The 27834-nt window shown below is 40.9% G+C and overlaps 5 protein-coding genes across 22 annotated transcripts in view; 3 read left to right on the plus strand and 2 right to left on the minus strand.

Moving 5' to 3' along the window:
- Positions 1-2611, plus strand: part of LOC105692724 (protein pinocchio) — a 56866-nt gene extending 54255 nt beyond the window's left edge. For both annotated transcript variants that reach the window (XM_012412117.3, XM_012412118.3), the window contains exon 6: positions 330-2611. In XM_012412117.3, the coding sequence (XP_012267540.1) occupies positions 330-440 (111 nt within the window). In that variant the 3' untranslated portion in view covers positions 441-2611. The remainder of the gene's footprint in view (positions 1-329) is intronic.
- A 408-nt stretch (positions 2612-3019) lies between these two features.
- Positions 3020-9521, minus strand: LOC105692729 (succinate dehydrogenase [ubiquinone] flavoprotein subunit, mitochondrial). The gene is made up of 9 exons (XM_012412136.3): positions 9380-9521; positions 7538-7964; positions 5718-6116; positions 5470-5638; positions 5209-5375; positions 4891-5117; positions 4663-4807; positions 4265-4569; positions 3020-4179 (listed from the first exon to the last, which is right to left on the minus strand). Exons 1-9 carry the CDS (start codon positions 9437-9439, stop codon positions 4093-4095), a joined length of 1986 nt encoding a protein of 661 aa, XP_012267559.1. The 5' UTR covers positions 9440-9521; the 3' UTR covers positions 3020-4092.
- On the plus strand, positions 6111-7681 carry LOC105692730 (high mobility group B protein 7-like). Of its 2 annotated transcripts, none has more exons than XM_048654378.1 (5): positions 6111-6305; positions 6377-6550; positions 6627-6744; positions 6834-7103; positions 7157-7681. In XM_048654378.1, the coding sequence occupies exons 2-5, from the start codon at positions 6411-6413 to the stop codon at positions 7292-7294; spliced, it is 666 nt and encodes a 221-aa protein (XP_048510335.1). In that variant the 5' UTR covers positions 6111-6305; positions 6377-6410; the 3' UTR covers positions 7295-7681. The 2 variants fall into 2 exon arrangements, with proteins under 2 accessions (XP_048510335.1, XP_048510334.1); XM_048654377.1 differs by having other exon boundaries at positions 6389-6550.
- On the minus strand, positions 9380-25620 carry LOC105692717. 15 transcript variants are annotated; one of them, XR_007278144.1, is made up of 13 exons: positions 24878-25458; positions 22813-23093; positions 21660-22057; positions 21505-21585; positions 18471-18551; positions 17210-18166; positions 13491-13659; positions 12420-12617; positions 12057-12251; positions 11778-11921; positions 11151-11261; positions 10905-11068; positions 9380-9596 (listed from the first exon to the last, which is right to left on the minus strand). XR_007278144.1 is itself a non-coding variant. In XM_048654365.1 (12 exons), exons 1-12 carry the CDS (start codon positions 25579-25581, stop codon positions 10982-10984), a joined length of 2796 nt encoding a protein of 931 aa, XP_048510322.1. In that variant the 5' UTR covers positions 25582-25620; the 3' UTR covers positions 9380-10981. The 15 variants fall into 15 exon arrangements, 11 of the variants coding, with proteins under 11 accessions (XP_048510322.1, XP_048510321.1, XP_048510320.1 ...); XR_007278143.1 differs by having other exon boundaries at positions 10742-11068; XR_007278142.1 differs by having other exon boundaries at positions 10497-11068.
- Positions 22393-27695, plus strand: LOC105692718 (enoyl-CoA hydratase domain-containing protein 3, mitochondrial). Of its 2 annotated transcripts, none has more exons than XM_048654376.1 (5): positions 22393-22758; positions 26061-26312; positions 26570-26760; positions 26934-27097; positions 27436-27695. In XM_048654376.1, exons 2-5 carry the CDS (start codon positions 26193-26195, stop codon positions 27666-27668), a joined length of 708 nt encoding a protein of 235 aa, XP_048510333.1. In that variant the 5' UTR covers positions 22393-22758; positions 26061-26192; the 3' UTR covers positions 27669-27695. The 2 variants fall into 2 exon arrangements, with proteins under 2 accessions (XP_048510333.1, XP_012267536.2); XM_012412113.3 differs by lacking the exon at positions 22393-22758 and adding an exon at positions 25643-25796.
- The last annotated feature ends 139 nt before the right edge of the window (positions 27696-27834 follow it).

The following is a 27834-nucleotide window of genomic DNA, read 5'->3' on the forward strand; positions in this document are numbered from 1 at the left end:
GTATATGATAACAATATAGTGAACAGTCGTAAATTATTATTCGCCATTAAAAGTCTATGTATGTATATCATGGTATAGTTATACATACATCGCATTGATTGACGCACGTAGGTGGTTTTGTGTTCTGTGTTCGTTGACATATTTAAGTTTATTCAAACATTTGAACAAAGTCTGCAATATACGCAAGTAACACAGCGTATATGTATATGTATGTGTTCTAATTTGGTCAATATTGATTTTCCACGATGCGTGATCGATCGATGTAAAATTAATTAATTCATTTCTTTATCCAATAATAAATTTTTTTTTCTTCAATTTTGTTGTTACAGTCCCATGCCAGTGGAAAGGCAAGGTGGAGTGGAGAGTGCGCGTTGAGTTGCGGACCATCCCTAGAAGAGTCTTTGGTCCCGGCGTTAGAAAAGCTCAGAGCTACTTCCTGAACGGAAAGTTCTGACGAGGCTGTTAAAGAGCCCTAAAATTTGCACAAGACTTAACCACCACCATTCATATTATAGTGTCATCATTCACAAACCATCGAGAGAATAATTAAGGACGAATGAATGTATGGCTGAAGTTGTCTACGAGTGGTCTAAAAAACTCCACCACCAAACAACCTTCCTCCCTCATCGTGCACAATTATGGTAAAAAAAAAAAAATACTTATTATTGTGTCCGTTATAACAAAAACGAACGCGATGAAAAGAAAATATATAAGAAGATATGGATATTTTTTTTTCTCTGTGCACGATTCACGAAACGCAAACTTTTTCTATTCGTCTCTGTTTTCTGCCTCGTAGAATGTGCGCTATCGGATGAAAATAATAATAACAACAATTATCGTTATTATTGTTAAGAACAATACGTTACCATCGTAAAAACGATATGTTTGAGAAATTGAATCCATGGATATATGGCTCTTTAATATCGGCTGATTAGAAAAATTCAATTTTATTTCTGTTCCATTCATTTTGTAAATTTTTTTTTCTTTTTGGTAACAAAAATTTGGTAGTAAAATTGTGTGTATATGCGTTGAGAGCCGGAAGAAAAATCTACTTTTGAAGCATTTATACACGTACATATGGTAGGAAATACGTTCATGTCCAGATTAATGAGATCTACAATTACAAAGACATTTCTTTTTTTCTTGAGAAACAAGAGAAAAAAGCATAAATGACTGAATCGACGTAATGATAGACATACGTGCGCGAAAGGAGAGAAAAAAAAAAATTTCAATTGACAATGTGCGCTAGGCGTAATTCATATATACCTATCCACTATGTGTGCATACGCGTGTGTGCCAGATAATATGTATTTGTATATTTTCACATAGAAAAAAAGCAAAAAAAGAAAGGAATTATAAAAATATTAAATAAAATGAAATAACGATCAAGATGACAAAGGCGAATCGAGTATTATTATTGAAATCTCATGATTGGAGATGTTGGATTGGAAAATGAAAGGAAATCTATTTCAATCAGAAAAAAAAAGAATGAGCTTAGTGAAAAAGAATTTAAAAGAGAAAATGATCGGAGAAAAATATATATTATATATAAATCGTACGTGATCTTATCTTCTCTTTCGTCTTCTTCCTTGATTGGCTATAAACCCCTTCGTATATTGGAATACGGGGAAAATGCCGCCATGATCTTATCCTAATATAGAAAGTAACGTAAGACACGTTCGTCTGACTGATCGAGAAAGTGCAAGAAAGGTAGATCCTGTCGGTCTGTTAATTATGCAATCATCGTGTCCGTAGTCCTAACAGCTGATGTAAACGAAAAAAAATAATCTAAACCCTGAAAAGGTATGGATATATATGCCTATATATGTATACGTGTATGCATCTACACCACCTTATGGGATTGCCAAATGTATTGAAAATGGCCCCCGTTCACCCTATTCCCCCCAGAAGTCTGGTTGTGTTTGTAATATATGTTACGTGATCATTAGATAAATAGTTAAAATTACTAGGCTGTAAGTGATTAGGACGTAAATTTAGTGAAATTTAACTCCGTTCGGTTGCAGTATAGCTAAATAATAGCCGAAAATTAAAATTGACTGTTTGTGAAAAAAAAATTACTTTGAAGAAAAAAAATGGAAAAAATCAGTTATCATTCGTTAGGAACATCACAACTGTGCGCGGGTTCGAAATTTATTTGATTTTAATTTCGATTTTTTTTCGTTTACGATCATCACCTGCACCTTCGACTTGAGAGGAAAAAAAAAAATTCTTTTCTCGGAATAAATTGCGTTATAATTGTAAACACGGACAAGATATGTATTTGACATTTTGTAAATCGCAAATTATTCATTTCTGTATAAATCCATGCCCATTTTATTTTTCATCTCCATTAGATTAGTAATAATATTAATATGTTAAGAGAATAAGAATTTTCTAAGGTATTGAAATAATAAAAAAAAAACGAGATAACTAAAATGAGTGAATAAAAATCAATCGATCGATCACATCACCTGACGCTAATAACGTCGGTAGAATTGATTCGCTTTAGAAAATGCGTTCGGATTTACTTTCTCATTTAATTATAAAATTATTATTTATGACCATAATGTTAAAAAGTATGGGATTATTGAATAAAAAATGTCAAATCTTATTTACCCTGCTCAAATTATTCCAATACCAATAATCCCCTGAATTGAATGAAAAAAGTAGAACAAAATGCTCCACAGAGAGTTATCGCATGATGGATATTGGACGAATTTTTGCATACTAATTTGGGGCACTAATAAGCTTTAACTAGTTAATTTGTAGTCGGCAAATTTATATACTCGAGTTTCAACTGTGAAATTTATGAGCTCAATAATGAAAACGAAGGTTACATTAAATTGACAGTCGGCGTCTGTCAGTTTAGCGTACGATCATTTCGGTGGATTGATAAGAAGGGACAGCGCTGTATAGTGTAACAATAATTGATAATTTTTTTTTTTTGATAACACATCGCGGAAACTCATGGAGTATTTCTTTGGATAGCATTATAGGAAAGAAACATAATTTCGGCATGTGTAAAATGAGTGGTAACACTTTATTCACAACTTTTATTATGTACAGTATCTATCATCAGGCTTCATAGCACTAACCCTGCATGAATAATATCACGATTGGGTTACTCGGTGAGTTTGTGCCGTAATTTCTTCACACGACTAATGATTAATAGTAAGGACAGTAGTAGAACAATGGTACTGTTATAAATTGCCAATATATCATCCGTTTGAAACGTGTTCTCATACATTTCAATATTCAATCAAACTTGGGACACAAGAAAAAATTCTAGAAATAGGTTGAAAAGAAAATTACTAGATGATTTTGCTAACTGTTAACCAATTCGAATTACCTGTAGATTGGCTGGGTCGTTGTTGGGAAAAAAAAACATAAGTAAAAGCCGCATCTTCCACTAAGATTACCTGTTCGTATTACGTACTCACAAAAATATTTACTCGGTATTGTGACAGGTCACGTCTTGCATTATAAAATTAATAATCATTTACTCTGATTGTTTCGTTGATCTGCGTAAATTTTCATGATGCATTCGAATTCACGACCGTAGGATTTATAAAATATTAATCTCGAAAGGTGTTGGATGGAACCAAAAGAGGGTTGACAGATAATCTTCATTTTAGTTTTTACGTAGATAAAAAAAAAAAATAATCAATAATTTGAACGATTACAGTTACTACGAATACTTCATCGCCGGTATCTTACTTTACTATATATTATTACAAATAATTATAATAAACGTATAGCTTCTGGAAAGAGAATATTATGTCTCTTTCGCTGTAATGTTGAGATTAATAATCTCAGCACCAGCATCCAAGATGGATGCCAAATAATGCTTGTGAAGCGCATAAGCAGTGACAAGATTCGACTTTGGTGCACGATAGGGTTGACGGTAATAAATTAATTCAATGTTACATTATACTGACAATGAGAGAGTGAGACATCAATACTCTGTGAACAATGAATACGTCGGGATGACGTTCAGATATCCGCATTGATTTCGGATATCTCACAAAACAAAGATTCATCTAGTAGAAATGAGTCTCGAGACGGAAAATTAAAATAATTTCTACAGGTAATTTAGTAGGAACGAATTGCAGGTGGTACAGTTGCACATTCCTGAGCATCTAAAGTTTCGTCTATTACTGGTCTATAATCAATTTTTACCTAGAAAAAATATCAAGCCACAATTAGATATCTACCTCAGATTAATTCATAACTAACACAGTTTGTTGCATTATAGTGTACTCACCGCTCCTGAGCTAATGTCAACATTGGTGAGTGTGTGCTTTCTCCAATGCTGTTCGATGGGCTTTGCCTTTTGTCCATCCAAGGGCTTGCTGTAATCATATTCATCAATCCTATCTTTGAAGTCTTCACGAGCGTGTGCTCCTCGGCTTTCCTTTCGATTTTCAGCAGCAACAATGGTTTGCATCGCATTAACCATCAGGTTTTGGAGCTCTAGTGTTTCTACCAAATCTGAGTTCCAGATCAGCGACTTATCCAAAACTTTGAGATCACTCATCTGTTTGTAGAGGCTAGCCATCTTGTTACATCCTAGAAAATGATAAATCAGGCAAGTTATTGAAATTATCTTCAACAAGTGTCCAACTTTGAAACATTTGGTTTCAAAAGGAGTATTATTCTTACCTTCCTGCAAAGTGTCTGCTGTCCTGAACACAGCCGCGTGTGTCTGCATAGTCTTCTGCATGCTCAATCTCAATTCTGCAGTCTTAGTTGAACCATTCGCATTTCTCACCCAGTCTAAATTAGCTACAGATCCTTCCCCAGCATTCTGTGAAACGAGGATTGTAGGAACTGAATATCACCTATCTCAATTATATTTACTATATTTAAAAGTAGAAAAAAAATACTAACGGGACTGAGACTTCCTATTTTTTCACCAGGTTTGTTCTCCTCTGCAATAGTCTTAGCACACGCACGTCCAAAGACGACCAAGTCCAGCAAAGAATTAGCACCAAGTCGATTTGCTCCATGAACTGAGCTGGAAGCTGCTTCACCACAAGCGTAGAGACCTCTTACAACGTGATCTTCATTATTTACCGTTGTCAAAACCTGACCCTTATAATTTGTTGGAATGCCACCTAAATATCAGGAAAGTTCATCATCGCTAATCAATCTCTATTCTATAGAATTTGTTCTAATATGACAACAATTTCACAAGTTTTAGCGTACCCATGTTATAATGCACCGTCGGCAATACAGGGATAGGCTCGCTGTTCACATCAACTCCTGCAAATATCATAGCAGTCTCAGAAATTCCAGGTAGACGAGTAGCCAACTGTTCTGGAGGCAAGTGATGAAGCTGCAGGTAAACATGATCTTTTTCTGGTCCACATCCCCTATTTGACATGATAAATTTTATACACATGATCACTTTCATCACAGATTGAATGCGGAATATTGGGCAGATTATTGTGAGCAAGTTATTCTTACCTGCCCTCTCTGATCTCAATGGTCATAGACCTAGATACTACATCTCGTGAAGCAAGATCTTTTGCAACTGGAGCATAACGTTCCATGAATCTTTCACCCTCACTATTAATCAAGTAACCACCCTCCCCACGGCAACCCTCAGTGATCAAACATCCAGCACCATAAATTCCTAAATTATAATAATGAATTAGGAATTGATTGTTGCAGTTTCAACTACAATGAATCTGATATTTTAATTCGTGGTGTACCTGTTGGATGGAATTGGACGAACTCGAGATCCTGGTTAGGCAGATTTGCTCTAGAAATCATAGCTGTTCCATCACCTGTACATGTATGCGCAGATGTACAAGAGAAATATGCTCTACCATAGCCTCCTGTGGCTAAGACTGTATTTTTGGAGTGAAATCTGTGGAGTGTCCCATCCTCTAGACAGAGGGCAATAACTCCTCGACATTCACCATCTTCCATTAGCAGATCCAAAGCAAAGTATTCGATGAAGTAGTTACAATCATAACTGAGGGATTGACCGTAGAGAGTGTGGAGCAATGAATGTCCTGTACGATCAGCTACGCAGCAGCATCGATGTGCTTGACCCCCTTTCCCAAATTTCAGCGATTGACCTCCGAATGCACGCTGATAGATTTTACCTTAAGAAATAATTGCATCTGGTTTAGATCCTGAAGTTGATTGTGAATCATGAGTTGTGTAGTGATCTAATGGAGAATTGGAGGATGCTGCTAATTTCAAACCATTGAGAATTGACAATAGCAAATCACGTAGCAACGCTGCAATGTTATTTGTCAAATGTCTTTCTAAAATTCAAATTGCTGTTTCAGGTATTTATTTACTCTTGGACAAGCACATTGGTATTTTTTTAGTTGATGCCAATCTGATTAACATTCAACAGAAGGATATTCAGGTTTTAGCAACAACTGTAAATCATGGATTTGAATCAAAGTCATCGACGAGACAATCGATCTGGTGAAGAAAAGGATGAGTCTAATGACAGGCAGAATCAAGAATGTCTTGAATCTCAACACCCTTCAAAAAGACCGGAATCGAGTCATAAAAATTCTTCTAGGTGAGCAGTGACAATCGAAAAAGGCTCTATTAAACCTATGAAAATGTTTAAAATTCAAATATCTTCTGGTCATTAGACCAAACTCAAGAGCAGCATCGACAGGTCAGCAATTGAGGTCCCAATCTAGTCCTCAAATCATCAAGTCATGGAATAGCATTAATCCCTTCATCAATTTCATGTCTGATTTTCGTAAGGTATATTTAATTTTTAACTGCATTATATTCTATGCATAGTTTAATTGCATCAATGACTATTCTGTACACTATACAATCTTAACTCATAGACGCGTCAAAATGGGGAGAAAGGTTCAACTCTTATGCGGCTGGGTGGAGAAGAATGGCGACGTATGACGTCGGATCAAAAGCAGCCGTACATGGATGCAGCAAACCGAAATAAGAAATTAGATAATAATCGTCCAGCCCAAAGGTCTAGGCGAAAACGCCCAGGGCACAATAGCGCGGATCAAGAACAACCAAGAACAAGCACCGACAAGGATAATGTCCCTAACAAAAGTGGTTCTACACGAAAAATGAGAAGCCCGACAAAACGCAAGGTAAAACTAAGAGTCTTCAAATAGCCACGAATGAAATTATTATGTATTTACAGAGGAGTCAACAAAAGAACGAACGACAGTATAAGAAAACTCGTCCTAAGAGTGACAGTGAATCAGATACAGGTACATCTGTATCAATACACACTGCTACAACAGAATGTGCTTCTGAAGATCCAGACTCAAGTTCTTAGAAACCGATAAAACTTGATAAAAATCGAGCCTTGAAACTTCAAGATACAGAAGACACTTGCAGAGGAGCTGTTGCTGTTTGTTGGAACTTACTTGTTCAAAATTCTATTTGTGTTTCACACAGTTGTTTATATATTATATTTGAATTGCGTTGCATGATTCAATAATAGCTTTGTTTTAGTTTTTTGGCATCATTATTAATTATTATATAAGCTTTTTTCTCATGCAATTCATAGCGAACTCACCATCAGTAGTACGACTGAATGGCATGCCGTAATTTTCTAGCTCGATCACAGCTTTAGGAGCTTCTCGGGTCATGTAATGAATAGCATCCTGGTCACCCAACCAATCTGAGCCTTTAACTGTGTCATACATATGCCATTGCCAGTTGTCAGATTCCATGTTACCCAGTGCAGCATTGATGCCACCCTGAGCAGCGACAGTATGTGACCTTGTGGGGAATAGTTTTGTAATGACAGCGGTCTTAAAACCTTCAGCAACCAGACCAAAGGCAGCACGGAGACCAGCACCACCAGCACCCACCACAACAGCATCGTAAGTATGGTCCACTATTGGATACTGCTTGGAAATGGCATCAGATACTTTGGCCGCTTTACCATCAGGTGTATAATGGAATTTGCGGGTCGAAAGCAAAGGCAGGCCAAGCTTATTCTGAAATTATTCTATTCTCAATGACTCTGTAGGGTGAAATATTTACAGAGCTACTATTTTCCAAGACTGAAAATTTGCATTCATCAGACATCTGTTCTAGATATCAATTTTGTTGAAATGTCAAGGAAATCATAACAGTTGAAAGAGAAATGTAATATGAATAAGCAATAAGACAGGAACTTAATTAAATAATATTAAAAGTCTTGGAGACTACAATCATTGGTGGATTGATCGATTGAGTTATAAAACGAGAAAATCAACTTTTGCACATCTCAAGCATCACTACCATAATAATGTGATATGTTGAGATAGTGGCAACAATCACAATTGATTTATTCACGCTTGGCTTGTGATTAGTTTCACAGTTTTATCTCAAGAAATGAAATGATTAATCGTTAATCTACAAATACTTTCACGCAATCCATTAGCATCACGTTTATATAATACTCGAGAGATATTGACGTACAGTTATGTAAATCATGCAAAATAATAAATTTTATAATTGGCTATCCGCCTCATTATCAATTATAGGTGCAATATCAACCACCCACTGTAGTGTGAACTTAAATTGTGTTAGTCAATCGGGGCAACAAAATATTTGCATGCATTTTTAAATGTAACAGATAACAAGTCTAATTCTCTACTAACTAAAGCTCGTAAAAAAAATTAAATAATTAATAACTCAGTAAAATAATTTCCTCTACCTCTAAAGTTTAATTTTCGAATAGGTTATGATTTATTGTAAAAATACACAATTACGAAAATTGACCACATCCTTATACTCTGTTTAACGATCACGAGGTAGCTCATGTCAGAACTGACTATATGAATACGAAAATAACTCTCCTACCAAATTGTTGTTCACATTCTAACGATAATTTGTGAATTCTCCGTTGTTTAAAACTGCACGCTGAGAATCAATCTCATGACTCGAATAATATCGAAGTTAATTAAATGGGTTGGTAAAAAAATTCGAAACTGCTAATGAATAGTAGCCGCATGTTAGAATACGGATTCGAGTTTCATCTAGCAGCTGTCAGGCATTCATGTGTGAGAGTTATCTCATTTTTTGTAATGGGAGTACTGAAGAACCGAAGCTAGAGATAGGAGTAGAATTATCGCGTTATTTTTAAGTATAAATGGGAAAACGACATGGATCGATGGGGTGGTATACAAAGGCCAACACAAAGTGATATAATAATTGATAGATTGCTAAGGAATAATTTTGAGAATTCGTGAAGCTGCAAACTGCAACAGCTGTACCCTTGAAAAAGCTCGATTTTTGGTAAAAACAAATTACGACAGGGTGGTGAACTTACGTAATGGAAAAGTAGATCTCATCGTACGGTAGAGGTGTGATAATGAATTAGCGGTACAGTTTCAAGAAAACTTATATAACTTAAATGAATACTTACAACCGTTTTAGAGGATAAATTCTTTGCCAGAATACCCGGTATTTTCAACATGATGCTCATCTTGGACTTGCCAAGGGATATCAATCACAAATTCGATCAATTTTTCGGTTACAAGGGGAATATTTCAGCACACCAACAGTGCATTCGCGCACTTCTCGTACGGCGACGTGAACACTGAACCTGAGTGGCAGACGTCGCTACGCCCAGTGGGGCCAACCTTACAGGAAAAAAATGCGCATTGGGAGATGGATGTTTGACTAAAATTTTGTAGAATGAAAACGGCGGCCAGAAATCTCTAATCCATTTTAATCTGCTGACTAAGATGGATTAAAACTATTTTTAATGGTCTTCATCCCTTCATTTGAATCCATTTAAGCTGCATGCTCTGTCCACGTATGAAAGATGCGCTAAGCGCTCCGTTGTAGAATTTTTACATTTGAGCTGAAGACTTTCGAAATTTTAGGAGGCGATTGCTTTACATATCATCTTAATCAAAGAATTGTCACCTCCTCTTTCTGACGTCCATTTACATTTGCGCCATTGCGCGTACACCTGACTCAAATCAAGAACAAATATATACTATAAAAGCGTCGACTAAAAAGTCAACACTAGCTATCATGTAACTGGATGCACACGTTTATATTTTGAGGCGAGAGCTCGCTTCGTTACTTGAAATTTTGTTACACAACAGATTGCTATTGCGACTGCTTCTGCATTGAGGAAAGCTTTCATGAGTTTTAAAAATTCGACGAGGCACCGAAGCAAGTATTAAAAATAGCCCATCGCAATCAAACTTGCTGCAACGATTCGGATAAAAAAGAAAGAATAAAAAGACATGCCACGTTATATCATTCCGCTATTATCGCGTCATTTATATTTTTTACACGAGTCATAGAGTGCCCCTGAATATCATTATCGAATTCGAATAAGGATCGGACGAGTATCGAAAACGAAGAAGACTTTACAGTTACCACATTTATATTTATAAACTTTTCGCACAGGATCCGATGCGGTTTAGAAAAAGAATGTATACGCAGCTGAACTATTATGAAAGTAGAACCTGAAGATTTACATCCAAAGTAGACCGACGAAGTCTTATCTTCTAGTATTTACTGACCTTTCAAACTACCAGATTACAATGTAGACATAAATTCATATCGCTGCCTGTATGAATAATTGCATTCAACGCGATCGCCTGTATTTTATACCTTTCAGATAAAGCGATATATCGGTTGACTTACAATTAGATAAATCATGTCGATTCGTTCTGCACCGAGGCATGATCGAACAATGCGCGGACAAACGGGGGGCACATGACTCGTCAAGGAAAATTATTTTATTTTACATTACACCGCGAATTACCTGAAACGTGAACACGATCGAGGAAAAAGTCGTACAGTTGAGTACATCGAGGATAAAGCAACCGACGCTGATAGCTATATAAGTATAACCGGTAATTATGTTCGGTGTATTCTTATACCAGCCATCTGCTATTCCACATTCGTTATCCGAACGATTGTTGTACCTATTTGTTGCTCTTGACGTTTTGTCGGTATCACGATAATTGAACTCGTAACATACTTTAAAGCTACATTCTATATGTTAATAATTGCGTATCGCTGGGGGCACATGTTCAGCTTCGCCCTCGTCAAGCGTTGTGTCGATTACTGGCCGATAAGTAATGCATATCTAAAAAAAAAAGGCAGACAGAATAACATGGTAATTATATAATTTTTGTCGCGTAGATTCCGCGCTGCTCAATCACACTCACGGATCCGTCGTCGTGGGCCCAAGTCAGCGTGTGCTTTCGCCAATGTTGCTCTATCGGAAGCTTTTTCTGGCCATCCAACGGTTTTGAATAATCGTACTCGTCGATTCTTTGCTAAAATCAATCAAATATTTCACAATCAAAATCAATATCGACGGCTGCATATGTTTTCCGATGTCGATATTCATCCTGCACTTTATAAAAATGTCTAACAATAATTTTACCGTTATCGTACAAGCTCGAGCGAGCTGCAATTTTGTTTCGGAACTTATCTGCTGATAAGAAATTATCAAATCAAACGACGAAGGATTCGTATGTACGTTTTAAAAAATATGCAGCCAGGAGCGTTCGGCTTAAGAAAAATTTTCCAAGGGACCGGATGGGCCTACACTAACTCGACTTCGTCACGTTCTGGAACATTCTTACGTAAGAACCGTTTGGAAATCCGAAACACTTTAGATCTCCCAAGATAATAACAGACATTTTGGTACAGTCCGACTAAGAAATCTCGTCGGTTACTACTTCGCATAGCTGAGAGACAAAAATGTTTTGTTCGTCTTTCCCGGAATCTTTTAACCATTCAGTACTAGCAAAGTTATTCAATTTATCGAAGATTTATATTATTTCAACCTTGAAGTCATCTCTCGCGTGAGCACCACGCGATTCTTTTCGGTTTTCCGCGGCGTATATTATGTGCATGCAATTAAGCATCATATTTTGTAATTCCAAGGCCTCTATCAACTCCGTATTCCATATCAACGAAGAGTCTTGTACCTGAATAAGAAAGTAACAAACGTTGGGAAATTTTAAATTCTAATTATTTCCAAATTAACGGTCTCTCGCCTAGGGGTCAATCAATTTTGGTCCACCCGAGAGATCTACGCGTCAAAGCTTTTTTCTACGACTTACACACAAATTGGGTAGATTGCAAGTGTATAGTCTCGTTAATTCCCGACAACCGCGCTGAAGAATATCGCAGGTACGAAAAACCGATGCGTATTTGTGCATAGTCCTTTGCATTTCGTCCCGAAGAACAGCCACCGGGATATCGCCCTGAGCATAACGGGTTGCGTCGAATCTGCATATAGATTGTTGTCCGATATCCTGAAATTTCAAGACTAGAATTCATCCCAAGTAACGCCAAGAAGCAACACGGCTCAAGTTCAGAACAAGCTACTCTGGCGTCACTCCGCCTCTAATTGAGACAATTTGTCGCCCGAGTTAGCTTCAATATATTTTTCTATGCCTAATTTCGGTTTTCAAACCACTCACGGGACTTAGTTTGCCGTGACGTTCGCCGGGACGCATCACGCAGTCTATATTGTCGGCAATGGCCTTTCCAAAAACGAGTGTTTCTATGAGACTGTTGGCCCCCAAACGATTCGCACCGTGAACCGATACGCACGATGTTTCACCTGCGGTCCAAAGCCGGTCCAATATTCTGTCGGTCTCGTTCTCACGGGTAATCACCTCGAATGATTACAATCAAAAAATTCATCAGGTCCGTAGAGCGACCGCAAAAATTATGTCTCGAAACAGCGAGACGAAAATATTCCTAGGTATCCCTACGAGCGAATTTTTCGCGAATCATTGATACTCAATTCAACGTTACGTAACTACGTTACGTCACGCAACACACGGCTATAATTTTCAGTAATCAATGGCCTAATAAAATTGAATGAAAAAAAAGATAATGACGAACACCATTCCGTATTATTCCAGCTATTGAACTCCTCGCATGTTTTGTCTCGATCTTTCCCCCCTTCTCTTTGTCTGTTTAGGGACCATTGGATCAATACCTGTGCCCGGTAGTTACCCGGAATTCCTCCCATGTTGTAGTGTACGGTGGGTATAACGGGTATGGGGTCCTTCGTGACGTCGACACCGGCAAAAACCCATGACAGATGTGAAATACCGGGCAGCTGTTTTTCTATCACGTCGCGCGGGAGATGCGAGAGTTGTAGATGCAGATGATCTTTATTCGGTCCCACGCCTCTGCGGATGGAAGTCATGATAGCCGTGAATTCGAATAATCGGGCGTTCGCCTATTGGCTGAGGTGAGAGGAAAATGTGCGTACACAAAGGATTTCTCTGGTCATGGTACATAACGTGTTTTCGTTGACCGCACTTAAGCTGAAATGATTTTCCTGATTCGATATAACCAGTTTCCGTTACGCTTGACCCGATTCAAATCTTAGACTATACGTATACCTATGTCTACCGGTCTCCGAAGAACCGAGGAACCCGTTCTAAATTGGCCAAGAGAAAACTACACACAAAGTCCGGTCGGCCCGTTAGCTACGCCTAATAGTGAGCCTTATTCAAAGCTTTCATTAAATTTACCTTCCGTCCAGTATCTCCAGCGTCATTGCCCTGGCAACAACATCCCTCGAAGCGAGATCCTTGGCCACCGGAGCATAGTCCGCCATGAAACGACTGCCGGTAGAGTTTATCAGGTATCCACCCTCGCCCCTTACTCCTTCGGTAACCAGGACTCCGCTTCCATAAATTCCTAGATAATCGGAACGCTGTTGAAGATCAATTTTTTTTTTTTCGATAGTATAGAAATTAGGAATGTTGCAGACGCTTAGCGAAGGACAGGATCACGCCCTGAATCCTAAATCATCTTGGCGAGGTCGATCTCGTACTCTTAAAACCATTCAAGGTTGCATCTCAACGGCATTCTACGAGCATGCAATGACCTACCACACGGCAATTTTAAAGCGCAACTAACCGGTTGGATGAAACTGTATAAACTCCATATCTTGGAGAGGTATTCCAGCGCGGGAAACCATCGCCATACCATCACCGGTGCAAGCGTGCGCAGCGGTACAAGAAAAGTAACAACGTTCCGTACCACCGGTAGCGATTATCTGCATTATTGAGGTGTGGGAGAAAAGAACCATTAAGCAAATCATCGAACAGAATCTATCGCCGACGTACTAATTCAACTATTTTCTTTTCACGCACCGTTTGATGACCTCTGAATCGATGCATCTGACCCGTCTCAAGTTCGAAGGCTAAAACTCCCTTGCAGCAGTCGCCGTGCATGAGCAAATCAAGGGCGAAATATTCCACGAAATAGTGGACATCGTAGCGTAGGCTCTGACCGTACAATGTATGAAGGACCGCGTGTCCGGTACGGTCAGCCACAGCACACGTACGACGGGCTTGACCGCCCTTACCAAATTTCAACGACTGACCACCGAAAGCGCGTTGGTAAATCTTACCCTCTTCCGATCGACTAAAAGCACATCCTGTAAGATTCGCGGGAGAAGAAACCAGATGGGGATTTATCGATGACGTTGGTTAGCGATATTCGGTGGAGACGAGCGGAAAATTACCGTAATTCTCAAGCTCGAATACCGCTTTGGGTGCTTCTCGAGCTAGGAAGTGGATGGCATCTTGATCCCCGAGCCAGTCAGAACCTTTGACAGTGTCGTACATGTGCCAGAGCCAGTCGTCTGGTCCGTAATTTCCTAGAGCTGCGTTTATACCACCCTGTGCAGCTACCGTGTGGGAACGCGTGGGAAACAATTTAGTTATTACAGCTACCCGATAACCCTTCGAACCCAGACCGAATGCCGCTCGCAGACCGGCACCCCCCGCACCGATTACGACGCAGTCGTAGCAGTGGTCCACCGTGGGATAACTCTGTTGAAATTTTAGAAATTTGAAGGGTTCGTAGGAGTGGACATTTTGGAAAAAAGGATTATTCTGCTCACGCTGTCTCTTTGGGATACTTCACATTTTCCTTTTTCACCGGGACTCACGTTGACGTGCAGAGAACGGAGATTCCGATTAACTGGCGGACGTCCCTGCGCGATCCAAGGTTAGTCGGTAGAGGTAAAATTCGTTATTAACAGGGTCAGGATCTCACCAAGCTTTTACGAAGATGTTTCAAACCCTGAGCTATGTATCTGCTCATCTCGATCGTGCGATCCGATCGAAAAAAGTCTTATTTTCTCTAATCCAACGTCAGCGAAGTGTAGAAGTTTCGAAAAGCGTCATTTCCTAATCGCATTTTGGACAGAAAAAAATGAAACTGAAGGTCGGAAACCTTGATGATCGCGTCGTGTTTTCAACGAACAAACGAACGTTCTTTTTTCAAAAATGCGGTTCGGGAAACGGAAATTCGAATGGGATTGAAAATTTTGGCGGGCCGCATTCGAGCGCTCTGTAACATCAGACAGAGTTCGTTCAACATTTATGAGTTCTGCATCCCATGAAATTTTTTTCATGCCAATATAATTGTTTCGATAACAATTGTCTGACCAATAAATCGCGTTTTTCTGTATCTTTATCTCGTTATATTTTTAGAATACGTACACTATCTCTTTACAGTGAGTAGTTTTAAGTTGTTATTCTTACGGTTCACTTACTTTGCTTTTTCTATAGGGCCAAAAATAGTTGTAGAATAGCTATCCGTATCACGAGCGTTAACGTACAAACGACGCGAGAATGAAACGCTCTTGAAATGTCTCAAGTAAAATTGAAAAGGTAAACTTATCGTTACAAACGTGGGTGTGGGGCGTATCACATAAACGTATATGTTATAAGCATAATTTTATTGCACTTGCAAAAATACAATTCAAAAGATACGTATTATATGTTATATCTAGAGATAAAATATTAATGTGATCCTTGTCATTTTTGATATCCGAGTTGCTAGGATTCGGACGATCATAGCCCAAAAATTGTTGATTTCTACCTATCGCTTTGCTCGAAATTTTTTTTGAATATTGTACCGCAGGCGCAATCTGATTTTGATATTAATTAATCGGTTTGTTTTACGATGAATTCTATGATATCAGGTATATTATGTGCAGAGTCAGTCTTGTTACGAACTAGGAATGATATAACCAATAATTGCTATGATTCTCGTAAGTCAATTACACGCGATGGCAATGATGAAAATTCCTCTCAATAAATGCATGAAAATATTTTCCCGACGCTAGATCATGGCGTCGTCGATGACGATGATAATAATAGTTAAACGATTAGGGTGATTAGATTTGTGCAAACGAATTACGTATCCATTATTCGTGCTTGATTTCCGCGTCTGGATTCTCAACCCGCAGCGAAATTCTAGTTTACCATCTACAGTAATGACGACAGTGATGCGATTAATTTATTATTAAATGATTATGACGATGATATATGATAGATTAATTTGTACAAGCTATACGCACGGTTATAAATTGTATCGAAGTACAGATGCTAGAAGAAAAAAAAAACAAATAAAACAAAATCAACTATCGAAAATCACACGATTAATTTCAACGAGTCTCACAACGGACGCTTTTTATTTTTTTTTATTAATAGCTAAATAATAAATTACGTATAAAATTTGTGAAAGAAAAAAATTTACATAAAACACGAGACAACGGTAACGACACACATTTTCAACAAAAACCAAAATTGGTTATTACTGTATACATAACAAACTGGTGATCATGAAACGATCCGTATTATCGATCTACTTTAATCGGTCGTATAAAAATACAAATAGAGATTGCGGCGCAACTATGACAAATGTTATAAAATGACACGATGCGTTATGTTGCGCGTTTCACCAGCGTATACGTAGAGCGATGTCCTCTGCATGGAGGCGACGGAGTCCGATGAGAAACCGTTCGAGAGATCTGCGAGTCTTCTCGCGAAGAGAAGAGGATTTCAAAAAATTGCCTCTTGATTTTTCGGAGTGTAGAAGCCGCGCTTAAAGAACGAGTCTTTTTACTCCACATTCGCAGCAGAATTTAGCTGGCTCAGGAAATTTGGATCCGCACTCGTGACAGAACCTCGACATCTTCATCTTCCCCGATCCTAATTCAGCGTCGCGACGCTTCGGCGATGTTTCCTGATCGATGCGGGATCCCACGTCGTTTGTGCTGCGTCCATGGTTTGAACATTTGCGATTTAAACTAAGGGGATAAAGTTTATAGGAATTGTAGACAAACGCAAGATAGTTGCAAAAATTCCGAAGAGTTTGCATGGTCATAGAAAACGGGGCTGGATAAAAATGGAGTAGAGAGAAAATATAACAATCATCAAAAAGTAACCTGCTGTAGGCGGAATCGGCGCTGAGTTTGCTGTGATTCTGTCGCTTGTAGCTGTCCGGTGACGAAAGTTCCTCGTCGCTGATCATCCCGTTGCGTAATCTGCCGTCTGGTACCTGACTGGACATTGAAGTGGACACGGAATCACTTTTTAGGAAGGATTTTAGGGAGGGAAAGGAGGAACCGTCGTCCTCGAAGGAGCTTAGGAGTTCGTCGAATACCGAATTCGATCTTTTGATGTCTGCCTCCGAGGACAGCATGGAACTGAGACTCAAATTGCTGCCGGACAGAGCGGCGTAATTGTTGTTATTCGAAGTGTTTTGCGAAACACCGTAATCGCTTTTCGAGGAGACTGTTTTTTTCAATGAACTTTTTCGTTCCGGTGCCCTAGGCGCGGACGTGGCGCGCACAGAACGAACCGAATGTGACCTGTTCACTGCGGGTCGCGTTACTTTCGGTGAAATTTTTTCTAGAATTTTTCGCGACTTTTCTACGGAGCTAACGAACGTTTTCCCGCGACAGGAGTTCGCGTTAACGTCGTTGCCGGAAACGGCCTTTGACTTGTCAATTACTACACGTCTGGTGCAGTCCTCGGTTGGAATTTTACCGGTGTCGTTCACCTCTCGAGTTTGAGCGTTTAAATTGTTGATGAAAAAATCTTGCGCGGTTGAATTTGTCTCGGTGGAATCGCTCGAGAAATCCGATGTGAAATCGTCGAATTCCGACGGCGGTGCGATAACGGAAGCTCGTTTATTGGACCGCGATGCAGATGGATATTGAACGAAAGCCGAGGAATGGGAAAGCGGAAATTGGGAAACAATTTTGGTATCGCCGGACGGAGAGCGATCGCCGTTCGACGCCGGACTTTCCGTCAAAAATTGATCGCTCGTATCAGCTGCGAACAACTCGTTCATCTGCCTTTCAGCTGCCAGAAACGGATCGTAGTCGTCGTTCGCTCCGCTGAAAACATCAGTCCCTCTCTGTACTCTACAATCCAACGCCCCTTCGTTTGATAAATATTGTTTAACTGTGCGACAAACCATCAATCAAAAGGTGTTGAGGATTAGATTGCACGTTTGCGGGAGCCAAGGTTCAATAATAATTTGCATAACCATTCAAGCGACCTATTCGTGTCACACATGCATGCATTTGCACCGGTGAAATGCAGAAATATATTTCTATACAGAATTAATTAAGGTGCGTCTGTGTAACTTGATTCTAAATTAATAGTGCCAACGACGCTGCGAACCAGGTTACAACTTACATTCTACGTCTAAGCATGAGATTAAAGTTTGGCGGACTTCTCGAATAACTACGATGGACCACCCGAAACGACAGTTCATTCCTATAAATTCGAAGCAGGGTTAGTCGACGCGCGGAAACGGTCAGTCCTACCTTGAGCGTTCCACAAAAACGGGAGGATTTCCGGGAGCCATAGGCGAAAGGAATTGGGTGTTGGGATTTCTTCTCGTCAGTCGAAAATTACTACTAGGAGGATCCAGATTTATCAGTCTGCTCCTGAATACCACCGCAGCCTTTTCCCAGAACGATGACGATTCCGATGCTTTCATTTTTGTCTCACAAATTTTCACGTCACCGGCTGAATTTTTCAAGCTTATTTCCGGTAAAAATTTTACCGAACTTTCCGGCTTAGCGGCTGTCGAAGCGATCGATTCTATCGTGCAAATCTCTTTGTCGTAGCATCCCGTGTTGCCGATCACTTGAACACTTCTCGATCCGGTGTCTGCCATCGATACCAAACTGTCCGTGCTGCCTCTCAAAATATTCATACTCCTGCGAATTCGTCTCTGCATATCAGTAGCGCTCCGTCGACTCGATAGCGAGGTTCGTGATCCTGAAGAAACGACGTCGGGATGCAAAGTGTCTCTCGAGTGGTCAGCAGGGTTCGGAATTTCCTCGGACGTGTTCTTTCCAGTCAGCGAAATTTTTTCATCGCCTAGTTTAAGCTCATTCGAATAGCTACCCGCCACGGTGTTCTCGCTATCGTAGTCAAAATTTTTATTAACGTATTGCTCGTATATTTTTTTCATCTCATCGTCCACGGTGACGTCTTCGACCGTCGTCGTCTCTTTGCGGAAGTCGCGATCCTCGCTCGGAGTTTCGGCTGTATTTTCCGAATCCTGGTGACGAACTGTTTCGGTTTTTCGGTGTTTCTTCATCGGTTTATCGTCGAGCGACTCGTCGGACATGGGATTGTATCCTCTGAGAATATTTGGAACGGATCTTTTCTGTATCACGTAAGTACCGCATCTTCTTCTGTCGCTGAAATCTGGCTTGAGAATACTAGACTGTAAGGACGAGTCGGGACGCGGCGTCATTTTGGAAACGTTCTTTTGATGCAGCTCGCTCTCCTTGGTCGTTGACAAATTTTCAGCGTCGATCGCTTCCGCTTTAAAAGCCGCAACGTCCAATGGTTTGTAGCGGTGTTTATTAGTTTTGTTATCACCGGTGAAATTATTCGAACGTTTCGATCGTTTTCCTTTGATGCCAATTTTTCGCCTACGTCCGGCAAACTTGAACACTCTATTATCGTTCCCACTGGTATTTTCTTGGTGGGAATTCTTTACTGACTTCGGGCTGACATCGTCGATATCAATTTTCGAATCTACGGTACCTTCGAATCCCTTTTCTGATTTCGATGAGTTTTTTATAAGGTCGCTGTCTTCACGAGGAGACTTAATTGTGGGGATCTTAGGGGATTGGATAGAGAGAGGTTTGGGATCAAGCGAAGAATCAACAACAGAAATTTCATCGATAGGTCTATTGTTTCTTCTACGAACAGTTTCAGGTGATCTGACTTTCGGAGATTGCACATTTGAAAGGGATAAATTTCTTGCAACTTCCGGCGAATGATGTTCAATTTTGTTCTTTGGCGAATCCATCTCTTTTCCGAACCGCTGAGAAACTCGTTCTATTTCACCCGGAGATTCGATGAATCCCAACTCCAATCGCATCGAGTTTTCGATAATTTTCATTCCGCCAGACCATCCGGAGTCATCTAAATCTGTACTCCGGATATCCTCACTTATATTCACGCTAGCAGCGTCTGCAACGGGCGAGCTAGTTAAGTTTTCGTAGACCCCAAGGTTCGCAGGTGCGAAGTAGTTCGCAGGCTGCCTTCGAGCGTTACAGGAGTTCTGTTCCAACCCCGAACCCGTCAAGTTCAGGACATCCTTCGTGCAGAACTCGACTCTCGGGCTGTTTTTGACGGGTTTCCATTTTCGGGAGGGGATTGCAGAGTCCGAAGACTCGTCGTCCGAGTGACGTGACTCTGTAATGAGATAAGTCTTATCGAGTTTCTTAATATTCTCAGCCCAAGAGAGTCCATCGGGTGGTTTAGATTCTTCGATTTCTTGAGACGCTAATACTCTTTGACGATGACGTTCGACGGCTTTCTCGTACTCGTCGTCCGATTCGCGATTTTTATCAGAAAAATTCTGAGCTACATCGGCACCGCGTTCCTCTTGGTAGTGTGCTTTCGCCGTAGTCTCGTGATCCTCCATTCTACTTGAATGCGGAGTGGTGAATTCAGCCGATTGCAAATCGCTCTTTTCTTTACTAATTTGTTTCCAACTCGTCATCGAGTGAACGTGGCAAGGTTCAACGGACATGCCTATTACTTCCTGATTAACGTCGGTATCATTTAATTTCGGGTTATCGTATCCTCTGGCAGAAATTAAATTGACTCTGGATTTTCTGATTTCGCTATTCGACGGCTCGCGCGTTCCGAACGAACGTGGAGTCGCACCGGATCTCGTTTCCGACCTTCTGTCTGACTTGGGAGTGGGCGATGTGCTTTTATCGTTAATTTTCACGGGTTTCGAAGAGGAAGCGTTAGACAACAGGGAGCGACGAGGATTCGAGGAAGAGGTTCGGGTGGAAGTTGTTCCTCCGGACTCGCAATCTTCATCAAGCCTGAGGAGGAGGAAATAGGGACAAGGTCATCAGGAGAAGGCAGCAAGCTTTTTTCGTACGGTAACAACTAAATTCTGTACAATTTACACGTGTACGGAAAACAATGTCTCGATCCGCGAAAAGAAAATCGGAACCTCGGAAAGATACCGATTTTCTTTTATTTCGGTGACAAATTAGTACCTCGGCCCTTTCCCTTCTCCTCATGCACCCTTCTACTTCAAGTACCATTCTTTACACTCTACGGTCTTGTTACTTTTTTCTCCATTTTACCACTAATAGTCAATTACACCCGCAAAAAAATTTCTAGACGTAACTATAATTCAAGTTCACTTTAAAGAGATTCAGTCCCTAAATCAGCTCACCTGTTATCTCGATCCGAAAGACGTGACTTCATAGGCCCAGGTATGCTCGACGGTTCTCCTCTGTTTTGTGTCAATCGTCTACTGCAAAAAAAAAGACGTCAATAAAATAGCTGTCGGATGAAACGATCAGCAGCGGAAAATTTGGGAATACTGACACGACCGCAGGTTTCAGTTTTCCAAGGCTATCGTTGGCCTTCGAGCAGATCGGTGCCGAGGCGCTCTCCTTGGGTTTCGGTCCCGGTGGCGACATTTTTCCCGCTGTAAAGACGTTTATCGCCGATCCCGGTGAATATTTTTCCCTGTTCGTTAGACGTCGATTTCTGAGCGCAGGTGCTCGGTAATTAATGCGAGCCTCTAGACGTTCCTTGGCGATATTCGTAGCCGGGCTAACCGGAAGACGAGTAGCCCTTTCTTTGCACCATGCCACATGGCGTTCGTACGCTTTTATACCGAACTGTCGGTTACAAGTTGGGCACGTGCCCTTTTCGTTCGCACGAGTCGGCGCCGCCGTAGGGGCTACGGATGTCGTATATCTGGTCGTCGGTGCATCGTCCTTTTTTTGACAAAACGAAAAAAAAGAAAATCAAAAAAGATGAAAATACAAACGTGTGGCGTTAAAAAATTTTCTGATGGATTTACGGATCGCCGCTCATATGCTACGATTATGTTTGTAGTGAATCGTGACGTTGCGTTTTACACGTGGGCGGTTCTCGAGTGGGCATGGGAAACTGGTTTCTCATAATTTTATACGTGATTTACAAACGTACGAAGCATTGCGTAGGTGATTTCGATCTCAAAACTGCACTCGAGGCCATCTGGACATGAACGGGGTGCAAGGAAGTGGAAGAGCAATAAACAAGCGGATGTAATAAGATGAAAAGTGATCCAGTAATCGCGTTTACGTTGCATAACTCGCGCGCACACAGTTGTTTACCTCGGAGGGTTATATTTTCCCTCCGAGGTCGAACGGAAAGTAATTCAACACGATGAGTCTTTGGGCGAAGGATATTTGAAAAATGGGGCACAACACGTTCTTTCTCCGATCGGTTGTGACGTGGGTGAAACCAGTTTTCAAATTTTGGTGCGAGAAGGCGTAAACGCAAGTTCGCAAAATCCGTGTAATTATATAGCCAACCGAACCCACGACGAACTTCCCGCTAGATGAAACCGTCGAGTTTCTAAAGGTCAGAAGAAAAATAATGCTTCTCGGTGATCGTTGCCCACTCGGAAATGCGGTGAACACAGTTGGTGATCGTGAGTGATAAAAAATGTTTGATTATAGCTAATTAATGAAATTGTAGGTCTTACAACGTCGCCGCGCGCCACTCGAATAGCTCGAAGAAATTCATCGTGCGTTTGTTTCCATGATGTCTTTGGTTTCGATGATCTGTCCTCGTGATGGACTCGCCTCTTTCCCTGCTTCGGCAGAAACTCGGCTAGGTCTGTACCCTGGATACGTTGCTTCGCCGAATCGAATGGTTTCCGTTTTTTCGCTGCCGATTTCTCGCAGATGATCTTGTGCTTTTCCAACGACTGTGGCTTGAATGTCCGCGAGCATATCGCGCACGGTAGAAGGATGGGCGGCACATCTGTTGCCATTTATCAATTAAGTTTTTGTTGTTTTTTTTTTCTGTCTCTTTTTTACTTCTCTAATATATGCGCTTATCCTTACTGATGTCTTACGCTAGAATTACAATTATCACTGGAGATTTAGTGCACCGATATCTTGGGAAAATAATCTACACAAAAATACCACGTGGAGCAACAAATGTAACGAATGTTTCCCGTTTGTTGGACAGATCTGTACTGCCGGGATTTCCAAGCGTTTCTTAAAACCACTGCCCTATGACTTAATTAGAATTGCAAAGGCTCCGCCGGTTTTATTGATCAATAATTCCGTTCATTTGCTATGAGAAGAAAAAAAAAAAAAACGAAATAAAACGCGGAGAGGTGTGTTTTATTCGGTCAGCTGGAAAGTTCACCGTCCGCGGTGTATTAATCTGTGACCATTTATCAATTTTTCATAAGTTTTTTTTCTTCCATCACGCGAAAGGGTTATCGTTGGCTTAGATCTAAGCGGTCTATAGAAACCTCGAGCCCTGCGGTAACAACCTGAACACCTGGAAGAGAGGCGTTCCCGCCTTTAGTTAAACGCCGCGAAATTTTTGCGATACGAACGTCCGATCGATAGCCGTTTTATCTGGAACGGAGTCCAGAGGGGTAGCCGATCAAAGTCGTTCGCGTCGGCTGTATTCGGACGCGACATGATCACGAATGACGAATTTTTACGATCTCACAATCAAAACACCGTAAATGGAACCCGAGGGGAACGCTGAAACGTACAAGAATCGCGTGTGACTAAGCTGAATTCTTTCCGACAATGGTCATGAAAAAGAGCGATCCGCGAGGAGGACAATTTCGAGCGAGCTAATGGGATGGAAGGAAAAAAATAATTCGCACCGAGAAATAAGTATCGTTGCGCGATCTACGAGTTTCAGTTAAGGATTCTGATCGGCCTGTACGTAAGACCGATGCTAAAAATGGAGACACTGGTTAACGTTATTAGCGCGAGCTAATTGTTCGCGTTCAAAAGAAGCGGATAATTACACATAGGTCTTCGATGATAACGGGTGATCGAAGACGCAAAAACTTCACTGTTATATCTTGCTGCGGGATGACTGTAATTTGAAAAGGAGCGAGAGGGTGACACGCGGGTGAATCATCATCGACTAAACAATGAAATTTCGGCTTTAACGGCAGCCGTACGACACTAAGCTGCGTCGCTCCTCCCCAATAATTTTTAACGACGTATCGACGAATACTTGTAAATCACGATCACTTTTAATGACGACGAAAAATTCACTGATTTTTTTTTTTGTTCGATTTTCAGTTAGGATATCGCGTGAGGTATAACGTCGGCTACAAACTGTACAATGCGAAGAACTGCCTGACACCTGTGCAACAGAAATTTTTCAGAGCGCGCGGCGCGTTTCTTGATGCGGAGTATAGTCGCGGCGGCCGCAGATTCATCGGACTCGCGCCGCCCCCGCACCCAGATCGCCTACGCGAACCAACTTTCCATTCAGAGAAGCTATGAGATCCTTGCGGCATAACGCGTTCACGAAGAATAACTATCGCCGAGTTTACGCTATTTCTTTTTGTTTTTTTTTTATTTTCTCATAACTCGAGGTCCCACTTTTCTTAGCTGCACCTGCACGCGAGTAGCTTTCGCTTTCCTTCGGCGCCCTTTGATCGCGTGCCAGTTTCACCCGAGTAGATTTGAAACGTAAGAAAAAAGCGACACGCGTAATGGGATAGAAACACCAGATGCCTATCCGAATACAAACACTTTTGATATCTGTTAGTTTCATACCTTCGTCGCGTGAGATTCGCCGGGGAAAAGTTTCGCTCGAATCTTGGATCTCCGAAGTGGGACTTTGACCCCTCGTTGGCGGCCTACCCTCGTGTTCACGATCGGATTGCGAGTCGACCGTCGGTACGGACTGTTTTGACACGCAGCACAGCATGGAGTAACAATAACTAAAATTTACACAACTGGCTGCCACTTTTTTGAGAGAACTGCGGCAAGCGAGAGATCTAAAGAGTGTCTGGAGTGACTGTAAGAAGTGCGTCCGCCCCACGCTACGATATTGCCCACCGCCTTTCTTTCGGTCTTAAGAGATACGCTCGCGTTAATTCATAAAGCAGTTTATTTTCGGCAACGGGAAGAGACCGCCGTAGGATTTTAACTTTTTATTTAGTTCCACGAGTGTGTCCCGAGCCTACGGAACATCTGCATATATAATTAGAAAATGCTACCGGTGCAGTAACAACAAAAATAAAAGCTAGCTCTTACGCGCGGCAGGTTTGTGCAGAGGGGACTCGCGACTCGAGGGTTTCAAAAAATTTATTAAAAACAAACGTCTAGCCTTCTACGCGGAAATACATTTGGGAAATATGCTATTTGACGTTTATAAACTTACCCTCGATGTCTGCCATGTTAGTTGTTACGGGAAAATAAATGTTTCCATGACAACCCACGTAATGCCAAAGAGAATCACACGGGCATTTTATCATCGGAGTTTTGATAAGGGTTGGCTCTTTTTAGTACACGATACATAGCGCACGGTGCTCGAGCAAAGAACTTGAATGCCCCTCCAAATTCCCTGCTCACAAACTGCTGGTCGGTCTTTCGTTGTCAGTTATCAAACGTCGGTTGTTCAGACCAGACATTGTTCCAGTCTGTTAAAATGTCGGTGGCGTTAAGGCAGCGAATGAAATTGGGCCTTACGGTAGGAAAAACTCCGACGAGTTATCGCCTATTTAATTGGATTTATTTCCACATTTTTTTTTCTAATTTTTCCTCAACGAAATCGATCGCTTTTCGATTCGGTGTTGTGGATAATTTGGTTGACCTTGAAATTGACCCCGAGGTTCCCACGATGAGTCGGCGAGCGCATGCGCCGCGATGTTCGAATGTTATCGAACTCGAATGAAAGAGGAGCGGGATTATTTCAAACGCGTTCCATATTTGAAATCGCTGTTACGTTTTACAGGTGGGACGATCCGTTACAAGGACATTTTCGACGACAAACGAACAACAGAAATACTTGGAAACAACCTACGGCAATGGCGTCAGAACGATAACGCTCAACCACTTGCCGACTAGAAACTCTCTCTCTCTTAATATGATGAAGAGTTTAATAGACAACATTACCAAGGATCAAAATGACTCAACATTGAGATCGATTGTCATTCGAGCTGCACCTGGCAAGGTTTTCTCGGCCGGTTACAATCTCAAAGAACTGGTTAGTATGGATATGAATTATTCTCCTTCTACTCCTCCATGCTAGTTATACAATAGCACAGTAGTAATAGTCTTATCGTTGAAAACACGACTCGAAATGATTCTGCGGAACCCAACCGGAGGCGAAACAATGAACAGCCCACACTCGAATGAATAAATTAGAATACTTTATCATCGTTTTATTCAATGATCATTCTCATTGAAATTTAATCGTCAAGTATGTTACAACGGGTAGAACATTCGTTTCTTTTATTACAGATGTCGAACAATGATGTGAATTACCACAAAGAATTTTTCGCCATTGCTGAGAACCTCATGCAGGCATTGATGCGAAGTCCTGTACCAATAATCGCTGCAGTTGACGGACTGGCAGCTGCTTCTGGATGTCAATTGGTTGCTGCGTGTGACATTGCGGTCTGCACAGAGAACAGCAGCTTCTCTACGTCCGGGTTGGTAGTGGGATAATTATGTAAAGTTAAATATAGGAAACGTCCATATTCCAGACGGATGAAAATGATTTTCTTAGAAGTCTAAAAACGTACGAGAAAACAATCTGAAAATACTGGCGCGAGTGGATCATCAGAGGATAAGTGTTGCAGTAAAATTTTATTTATTTTCTCAGGGTAAACTTTGGGATATTCTGTCACACCCCTGGAGTAGCCGTGGCCCGAAACGTACCCAGGAAAGTTGCTGCCCATATGCTGTTCACTGGAATACCGATTTCCGCTCAGGAAGCACTCCGGGTCGGTCTGGTTAGCAAAGTATTACCTGATGCCGAAAAACTAGGTAATTATGAAATCCTGTCGACTTCTTTCTGGCATATAGTCCTCGCATATTTGAACCAGAATCTATCGTGAACATTGTCTGAATATTTTGGGCCTCATAGAATTTTGTCGAAATTTGTCATTTCAAATTTGATTCGTCATCGAAAAGACCATATTTCATGCGATACTCGTACAAAAAGCTGAATTACATTTAATAAAAATCTAATTTAGAGCACACCGCATTCGCTGTTATCTCAGAAATTATTATCAATGTCCAAGTGCGGTGCGCGTAATACACCGTTATCAAATGTCTGTAGATCTCTTGGCACTGTAAACATTCGTGATTTATTTTAATTGTAGACGCCGAAGTGGAAACAATTGTCGGCGCAGTCAACGCTAAGAGTCACTCGGTAGTAAGTCTCGGAAAAAGCTTCTTCTATCGGCAAATCGACGTCGACACAACGACGGCTTATTCTTTGGGAACAGATGTAATGCTGAAGAATTCGCAGATGAAGGACGGTCAAGAAGGCATGCGAAGTTTTGTGGAAAAACGGAAACCGATATGGTCGCACAGCGACGATAAGAACGACTGAATAATATCATCACCTTGAAAACCCCTACCGCTGTGATAAAATGTAATTTTATAACCATAATTCCTATCGAATTCCAATCTTCAGTCGCGTTCCTATCTACGTCGCACCGAATTACATTAATTAAATATACGCTAATTCAATTTTGAAAACGGTACGATAGAATAGT

This window comes from Athalia rosae, chromosome 4 (genome assembly GCF_917208135.1).
Source record: "Athalia rosae chromosome 4, iyAthRosa1.1, whole genome shotgun sequence".
NCBI classification, from domain to species: domain Eukaryota; kingdom Metazoa; phylum Arthropoda; class Insecta; order Hymenoptera; family Athaliidae; genus Athalia; species Athalia rosae.